General features: G+C 48.1%; 1 protein-coding gene across 2 annotated transcripts; it reads right to left on the bottom strand.

Annotated features, from left to right (window-relative positions):
- Window positions 1-1,072: 1,072 nt before the first annotated feature.
- On the bottom strand, window positions 1,073-8,033 carry RPUSD3 (RNA pseudouridine synthase D3). 2 transcript variants are annotated; one of them, XM_021695041.2, is made up of 9 exons: window positions 7,921-8,033; window positions 7,462-7,601; window positions 6,570-6,614; window positions 6,340-6,439; window positions 5,482-5,589; window positions 5,317-5,401; window positions 4,971-5,094; window positions 2,451-2,590; window positions 1,073-1,661 (listed from the first exon to the last, which is right to left on the bottom strand). In XM_021695041.2, the coding sequence occupies exons 1-9, from the start codon at window positions 8,019-8,021 to the stop codon at window positions 1,470-1,472; spliced, it is 1,035 nt and encodes a 344-aa protein (XP_021550716.1). In that variant the 5' UTR covers window positions 8,022-8,033; the 3' UTR covers window positions 1,073-1,469. The 2 variants fall into 2 exon arrangements, with proteins under 2 accessions (XP_021550716.1, XP_044772422.1); XM_044916487.1 differs by lacking the exon at window positions 6,570-6,614.
- Between the last annotated feature and the right edge of the window lie 461 nt (window positions 8,034-8,494).

Raw genomic sequence — 8,494 nt, 5'->3', positions numbered from 1 at the left:
AAGGATTCATCTCTAGAGGCTTCAGAGGACACGGCCCTGTCGACACCTTCATCTCAGCCTTCTGGCCTCCAAACAGATCTCTGAGAAAATCAGTTTCTGTTATTTTGAACTGCTCAGGTTGTGCTAATTTTGTTACAGCAGTCCTGGGAAACTAACACACTAGTCAAGTGAAGATACATATACTCTGACAGCATCTCTTGCATAATTGAACCAGGAAATGCATACAAGCAGGTTCACACCAGTGTTGTGCTAACAGCTGAATGATGACATTAACAGTAGAATGGATAAACTGGTATAGTCATGCACAGGCATTCAAACCCACCATGCATCACAGATGCATTTCACAGTGTGGAACAAGAACAAATCACAAAAGAATATACATATATAGCATGACTCCATTTATGGAAACTTCAGAATTGGGCAAAACAAAATATATTGTTTAGGGATGTGTATGTATGTGGAAAAACTTAAGCAAGGAAAGCTCCCAAGTCAGGGGAGGGGGTTCCAACCTAGACTGAACAATAGAACCCCTTCAGGAGCTTTAAAAAAGATTGATGTCAGGATCCCCAGCCCAGATTGATGAAATTGGTATCTTTGGGGTGCAGAATCCCAGGGTAGGAAGGGGCTTTTTTAAAGCTTCGCTGAGGGAGTTCTAATATACGGCCAGCGTTGAGAATTGCTACCCTAACAAGGAAGGAGAGGCATGTTTCTATTTTGTGCCCTGAGTGGTGGTTATATGGGTGTCACCTTGTAATTATTCTTTAAATCACAGAGCTATTTATGTACTCTTTGTATGTTTGATATATTTCACAATTTTTTCAAGTAAAAGATCTAAGATCTTCACTTACATGCAGTCCCCAGAGTAGTCAGATTCGTAGAGACAGAGGAGAATGGCGGCTACTGGGAGCTGGGAGGAGTGGATGGGGCATCAGTGTTTAATGGGGCAGAGGTTCAGTTCTTCAAGATGATGGGATGTGACGGTTGCAACACAATGTGAATGTACTTAATGCCACTGAACTGTTCACTTAAAAATGGTTAAGATGGTAAATTTTGCTATGTGTATTTTACCACAATTAAACAACAAAAAAATCAGACATTTCCTCTCAGCTAGAACTGGGAAACAGCCAAATAAAAACACCATATATTGAACTCAGCAGAAAGCATGCTCCATGATAAACGTTTACTTTCTCAGCAAATCCTCAAAACCACACTATGAGGTAGGTACTTTTATTAACTCCCATCCAGAGAGATGAAGTCATCTGCCTGATACCATACAGCAAGTGGCCTAACCAGGCTTTGAGCTTAGGTTTGTCCGAATGCAGAGCCCAGGACCTTAAAGCATGGCCTTAGTGCATGTTGTGCACTGACTGCATTCTCCTCAAGCCTGATACCATAGGTTCATCCTTCCGCCCCACCCCCCACCCCATCCCCACTGCTTTCCAGTGGAAACAGAAGGAACAGAAAGAGGACTATTGTTGGTGGAGCCCCAGGCACTGTAGGGTCCTGGAAAAATAAGGGGGCAGGGGTGCCAGAAGCTTCATGGGGGCCTCCCTAGGCCTCATGCCTGGAAGATGGAGACAATGCAGGTGGAGATGCAAGGGCAGCTGGGCAGCCTGGGCTGGGGTCAGGTGGAGGCGTCTGAGGAGGGCTTCATCCAGAACCTGGGGTGGGAGAGACGTGTCAGCATTCAGCCAGGTTGAGTTCCAACCAGCTCTAACCAAAATGGAAGTAAGGCAGGTACTTCCTCCCTCCCTCCATGTCCATAGTTTCTTATTCATTTCTTCTCTACACACACACTGACACATACCGTCACACTATGGCAGAGACTGGCTAGGGTTCACCAAATCAGTTCCCACCTGGCACACAGCTAAACATTTCTGAGTCCCTCTTGCAGTTTGGTGAGGCCACGTGATAGTTTTAGCCAATGGAACAGGAGGGCAAGTATATGCCACTTCCAGACCTGGCTCGTGAAAACCTCCCACACGGACCTGCACTGCACTGTCTCCCTTCATGGGCTGGCTGGATAGCAGTGGCCTGGATCCCTGAGTGACTGCTTGGAGTAAAGCCCACCCCTGCCCCACCCCCATTCATTAGATTTAATGTGGAGGGAAACTACTGTGTTAAACTCTGGGACGTTGGGGTTACTCTGTTAGAGCAGATAGAGTTACCCTAACACACACACACACAGTTACGTTTAGCCCTTATACCAGGGACTTAAAGAACAGATTTAAAAGGGCCTTGAGAAATCAGCCAGTTCAAGTCCCTCATTGAACAGAAGGGCAGAATGAGGCCTAAGAGAGGGGATGTTACTTGCTCAAAGCCTATGGATAGCCTTGGAAGCCAAGAGGACTGCCACTCAGTCCCAGACTTCACAGCTAATGTCTGAAGGTGCTGCCCATCCTCACCCCACAGCCCACCCCTGGAAACAGCAGATCGGTGGGTGTGGGTACCTGTCTTTGGGGCTTGGTGCTCTCAGCGGGCAGTAGAAAGCGCTGGCCCAGGACGGTGCCCACACGGGCCGAGTATGTGTGATCCCCAAGCACAGGGCAGAGCTGCAGGACCAGGTGTACCTGCAGCTGACTGGGGAACACTGGGGGACAGGAGACAGAACAGATGGTGGGCAGCTGCTCTTTCTGTCCCACCCAGGATCCTCCCTCCTCCTTTCCTCTGGGGAAACACCACCACTGCACTCCTGTTCCCCAGGCATGTGGTTTCAGTGAGGTCAGTGCTCCTGCCCCTGCCTCCAAGTGCACGACCAGGTCAGCACAGTCATAACCATCAATCCACCTGGCCTGTGGGATTCGCGCATGAAGAGATACAAGCCCAAATTTACTGCTGAAGCTACTGGAAATAAGGAATGCTTTTTCCTGCTAGGGTACTAAACTGGTGGGGTGCAGGCCTGGAGCTGCCAGAGCCCCTGGCCATCTCTACCTTGCCCAGAGGAGAGCCTGTGGGAGGGAAAAGCCAACATGCAGGAGGCAAGAAGAAATGGAGAAAGAGCTTCCAGAGGACATCCTCTGAGCCTCTAGATGTAGCCACACCTAAACTTTAAGTTAGGGGAGCCAATACATTCCCTGTTTTTGGCCTACCCCAATTTGAACAGGTTTTTGGAAAACTTGACAAAGACAGGAATGGGGGGCTATGGTGTGCTAGGCATGGTACAAAGTCCTTCACATATGTAAATTTATTTAATTTAATTTAATCCTCATGGCAGCCCAATAAGGCCCAATAAAGCGGGTCCTATCAGCATTCCCATCTTATACACAGAAAACTGAAGCTCAAAAAGAAATGACTTGCCCAGCACCATAGGCTGGGATTCAAACCCAGGAGCTGTGCTCTGCTTCCATGTCTGGCAATATGGTGGACTGGATAATCTAAAAATTCTCTATAAACCACCTGGAAACACCAGAAAAATATAATAATCATCCTTTTAAATAGCAGCCGGGCATAGGAAAGTAAGGTCCCCAAGATCAAAACCAATGGAAAACAAATCCACAGCACACAAGAGCCAACGTTTCATCTATTCTAGGGATGCTGCAAATCTTGGTATCCAAGGGTCTTCGGTTTAAATAGCTACCTAGGGGCCAGGGCTGAGGCCGTGGTACCCAAATGAAATCCTAGAGGGGCTATATCTTCAGTGAAGGGGTGAACCAGGAGAAAAAGCCAGCCACCGATGAAGGCAGATGATCACCATAGGTGTGGACGAGGGGAATGAAGAAGTTTTCCTCTAAGAATTCACAACCATGAGCCTGATCTCACACAGGCTTGGGACCCAAATTAATACCAGAGTGATCTGTGAACTTCCAACCAAGACATTAATATTTAAGGAGATCCTGAAGCAGTGACAGCTCTGGGGCATTTGGCAGAAGCAAAGGCAGAACCTCTCCCGAGGGCCCTACCTACAGTGAGGCAACAGAAGCTTTCCACAGCTAAAGGCCCAGCTGAACTTGAATTCACAATCCTGAATCACAGAGCAATGAAACAATCTACCAAGTGTGAGAGTCAGTATGAAACATCATAGGATTAGGCCCTCCAGAATTTCAGACAATGAAAATGTAGAAATACAGTATCAGTATATTTAAGCTGAACAAATAATATGATAAAAAAAATGCTATATAAGGCCATTTTTACTTGTAAAACAACCAAACAGAACTTCTACAAGTAAAGAAAAATACAGTCAACAGGTGGGCTGAACTGGCAGATTAGATCCAACTGAACAGAAAATTATTCACCTGGAAAATAGATCTAAAGAAATTACCAAGGGCGCCTGGGTGGCTCAGTTGGTTAAACGACTCCCTTCGGCTCAGGTCATGATCCCGGAGTCCTGGGATCGAGTCCCACATCGGGCTCCTGGCTCAGCGGGGAGCCTGCTTCTCCCTCTGACCCTCTCCCCTCTCATGCTGTTTCTCTCTCGCTCACTCGCTAATAAATAAATGGATAAAATCTTTAAAAAAAAAAAAAGACAGACATTACCAAGAATGCAGCAGGGATGAAGAAATGAAAAATATGAAAGAAAAGAGACTTAGTAAGTAGAATGAGAAGGTCAGACACATCTCTTAGGCATTCAAAAGGAAGAGAATAGAGAAAATGCAAGAGGTGCAACATTTGAAGAGAAAGAACTTTCTCGGATTGATGAAGCATATTAATTTTCAGATTCAGGAAGCAAAGTGAATTCCAAGCAAGATAAATAAAACTAAGCCCACACACCTAGATTCAGCACAGTGAAACCACAGAACACCAAAGACAAAGAGAAGATCCTGAGACCAACAACTAAGAGAAGAAAACAGATGGGCTACAAAGGAATGATGATCAGACTGGCAGCAGAAGCGCTGTCTCCTCTAGCTGGGCTATACCCTTGGAATCCATCAAATGCTCCCCAAGCTGCCATTAACACCACCACCTTCCTCCCACCCTCCTTACCTCCCCCAGCCAAATACAGTTGTGAAGGCTGGCCAGGGTTCCAGACCCACCTGTCAGTGGCTGCAGCTGGACCAGGGCACAGCCAGAGCCCCTGGCCACCACATGGAAGTGGCTGAGGGTCCTCTTGACACCTTCTTGCAAGTCCTTTCGGGATGGGGACTTCACTGGAATTACCTGTAGTGTCAGCCCAAGAATGAACAAGCTTCACACACATCTGGAGCTACACCCAGACCCTCTCTGCTCCTCCCAAAAGATGGAGCCAGAGTATAAGCAGTGGTCACTTGCCTATTTTAGGGGACAGGAGAGCCAGCCACCCCAAGTCTATACCCTTGACTCCTCTGTAGGGATAATATATTTGGAAAGTCCCCTCCTGTTCCCTCCCAGATCATGACTCACTAGATCAATGCCATCAATGTGTTCCAGTTTCAGAGCGACTTGGATATTCCCCTCAGAAGAAGCTGGGATCCCATCAGTGACAGCACTGAGAGAGAGGCAGGAGGAGGTCACCAGGCGGCTTGCCAGGACCCCCCTACTCCCCAGGAGCCTCCCGGCACCTCTCACCAGTAGGTGGCTGTGGGTCTCTGTGCTCTCCGTGAGTGGATGAAGAACTTCTGGAGGCGGCTTGCTGTCTGAGGGCAGCTGGAGAGGAGTACAAGCCCAGAAGTCTCTCTGGAGAAAGAGGATAAATCACAAAAGTTAAAGTCCCTTGGGCTCACCCACAAAAAAGGGAGACCCCTTGGAAGGAACACAGATCTGCTTAAGGCCAAGTGGTCACCAGAACTATAACCCAGACTTCCTCCTGAGAAACAAGTAAGACTTCCTCATGTTTGACAATAAGACTACATAATTTAAAGGTTTCTCATTCTCCCCTGGTCCCCAAGTAGCTAAAGCCAAATGTCGTAACGATTACCATCCACTGCTGAATGCCTACAATGCACAGGGCCCTATAGTAGGAATTTTGTGTATACTGGCTCATAAATATTTAAACTCCCCCACAAGCCTATGAGTTTGTGGAATTTCAGAAATATTTCATCTCCAGTACTAGCTCTAATTGATGGCAGTTAGAGGAAAGAATATCATGGATCAACTAGCAATGCCCGCCGTGATTATGGGATTGGAGAAGTGACTGCACACTGAGCATAGGTATGATTTGCTCTATTTTATGATTAAGGAACTGAGGCTCAGTGAGGTTTCATGCTTTGCCTAAGATCACAGTTTGTGCATATGGATTTGAACCCAGATCTGTCCGTTCCCTCCTTTTCCTTGCATCCTTCCTCTATCCCAAACCAGCCTATGAAAAATGTCTCAGCCTATTTCCAAGCAACTGTTCCCTCACCCAAGATGGAGGCCTGCCGGGCTACCTTCCCATCACCCACTGCTCCCCCCCCCCCCCCCCCCCCCCCCCCCCCCACCACTTACTTCCCAGATGCTTGGACAACCTGGAGCTCCCGATCTCTAAGCCCCAGGGACTGGCTCAGCTCTGGCAGCACCGAGAACAACGTCAACTCCCCTGGTTTTCCTGGGGAAAAAAAAAAGAAGGAAAAGTACAAGTTGCTCTCAGAGGCCTTTGGCTTCATGCCACCATCTCCTTCTTTTCATTATCCCGCCATCAAATCCTGTTCCACTGCATTCCCGCCCCCTGCCCATACCTGTCACTGGTAGACCCGGTGGCTTATTCAGTGTCACGAGAGGTCCTAGAACATACAGTATGTGAGCATCAGTGACACAAAAGCAGCAGTTAGAGTTTATACTTTCTCAATTCAACTGGCCCCACTACAACTCTCAGACATGAATTATCAACCACACCCTAAACTGAACTTCTTTCAGTCCTTGGCATATGCTAAGCTTGTTGCCACTTTAGCCTTTTATACTTGCTTGATTTTCCTCAGTCCCAGATTTTCACCTGTCTGGCTCTTTCATATCCTCTTGGCTCAAATGTCACTACCACAGAGAGGCCTGAATCTCCAATCTAATGTCTGCCACACAGGTATAACACCCTGTCTTATTCATAGCACTGATCAGTAGTAGGTACCTTGTTCATTTATTTCCTGGTTAATCCATTTCTCCCACTAAAACATTGGCTCCCTGAGAGCAGGAACCATATTTACCTTGTTCAGCACTGTATAACTGGAACAGTGTCTGGAATAGAACCTATGCTCAATAAATAGTTAAGAAAATTAATAAATCACTGGAGACTCAGGCTCACAGAAATTATTTTCCTAAAGTCACACAGTAAGCTGATTACAGAGCCTAGATCTGACTTCAAAGCCTGTGTTTTGTCCATAAATAATTTATTATAGCAATTCCTATTAGCAAGTGCCTACTATGTTCAAGGCTCTATTTGCACCCTCACATCCCCATGCCCATGATGCTAAGGCTCAGACAGATTACGTGGCTGATTCCAGGTCATACTACTAGTGGGAGACAGAACCAGGATATGACCCCCAAAGGCTTTGGTTGGGAGCCCAGTCAGCCCCAGAAGGCTCTGAGCCACAGGCTCCCCTCCCAGATGTCTGTGCAGCTGCCCCTCCCACCCCTCACCTTTCTGGTCCACTACGGCTGCCCTCAGCACATCAACCAGCCCCTCCCGACTGAGGTTCTCTAGCTGCAGCAGCCCCGGGAACGGCTGGTCCCCCAGGGGCCCCGACCGTTTCCTGGATCCTCGACGTCGCAGCTGATGCCTGGAAAAGGTGGGGTAAGCAACAAGGAGATCACTGTTTCCTGAGGTGTGTCCATTCTTATCGCCACACACCTTAAATCCTGTCACCTCCTACAAATGCCTCAAAATGCCTGGATGAGCTTCCCGAAAATTCAGGACCAACTGGCCCCATGTTGCAGAGGAGGGAACTGAAGCTCAGAGAAACCAAGTGAGTAGTTCAGGGTCACACAGTAGCGGCGGGATTAGAACCCACCCACGCCTACCTAACTCCAGATCCCACACACACCTTACCCGGCCCCACCGTCCCACCCACACGAAGCGGCGGAGGGAGGCGTAATCACCCGGCTTCGGTGCCAAAGCCTGCGGCCTCGGGCGCTGCGCGGACCCCCGGCCCCCGCCGCCAACCACCCCAAACGTGGCCCAGACCCCGACAGCCACTCATCTCCCGAGCGGCGACAACGCACGTGTGTCCGGAAGGGCTGACCCGCTTGGCTACAGCACGCTGATTGGTCAGATTGCCTGTCGACCGGAATAGCGAGCAGGCGGGCTCAGAGCCCTGAGAAGGCGGAGCTTCGCCTTCGCCCAGGAAGAAAACGCTTTACCTCACGTCTGTGTTTTTGGGGAAATTGAGGCACGGAGCTGAGAAGGAATTTACTCGGGATCAGAGGACCTCTCTTAAGACAAAACAGGAACGAAAGGTTAAGGTACTCTGATTACCATTCCAATTCGTAGGAGCCTCTGACTTCAAAAAACCACCGTTGTGCCCAATTTTGGGTAAGGCAAATTGAGAAGAAGGAAAAACAAAACAAACAAACAAAAAAAGACAGGTGCATAATCAATCCAAAAGGAGAAGGCCAGAGGGAGAATGAGATTCACTACAACATTATTTATCAAAACAAAACCAAAACAAATCTC

This window comes from Neomonachus schauinslandi, chromosome 1, assembly GCF_002201575.2.
Source record: "Neomonachus schauinslandi chromosome 1, ASM220157v2, whole genome shotgun sequence".
In the NCBI taxonomy this organism is placed as follows: Eukaryota; Metazoa; Chordata; class Mammalia; order Carnivora; family Phocidae; genus Neomonachus; species Neomonachus schauinslandi.
Note: the sequence above shows the minus strand (reverse complement) of the source record. Positions and strands in the feature narration are given on the sequence as shown.

What these genes read in the sequence shown, in the direction of transcription:
- RPUSD3 (XM_021695041.2), bottom strand. Translation starts at nt 8,021, where the DNA reads ATGAGTGGCTGTCGGGGTCTGGGCCACGTTTGGGGTGGTTGGCGGCGG. An exon ending in AGCCGTAGTGGACCAGAAAG is followed by an intron (nt 6,615 to 7,461) that starts GTGAGGGGTGGG and finishes TGTATGTTCTAG; the next exon opens with GACCTCTCGTGACACTGAAT. An exon ending in ACCGGGTCTACCAGTGACAG is followed by an intron (nt 6,440 to 6,569) that starts GTATGGGCAGGG and finishes TTTTTTCCCCAG; the next exon opens with GAAAACCAGGGGAGTTGACG.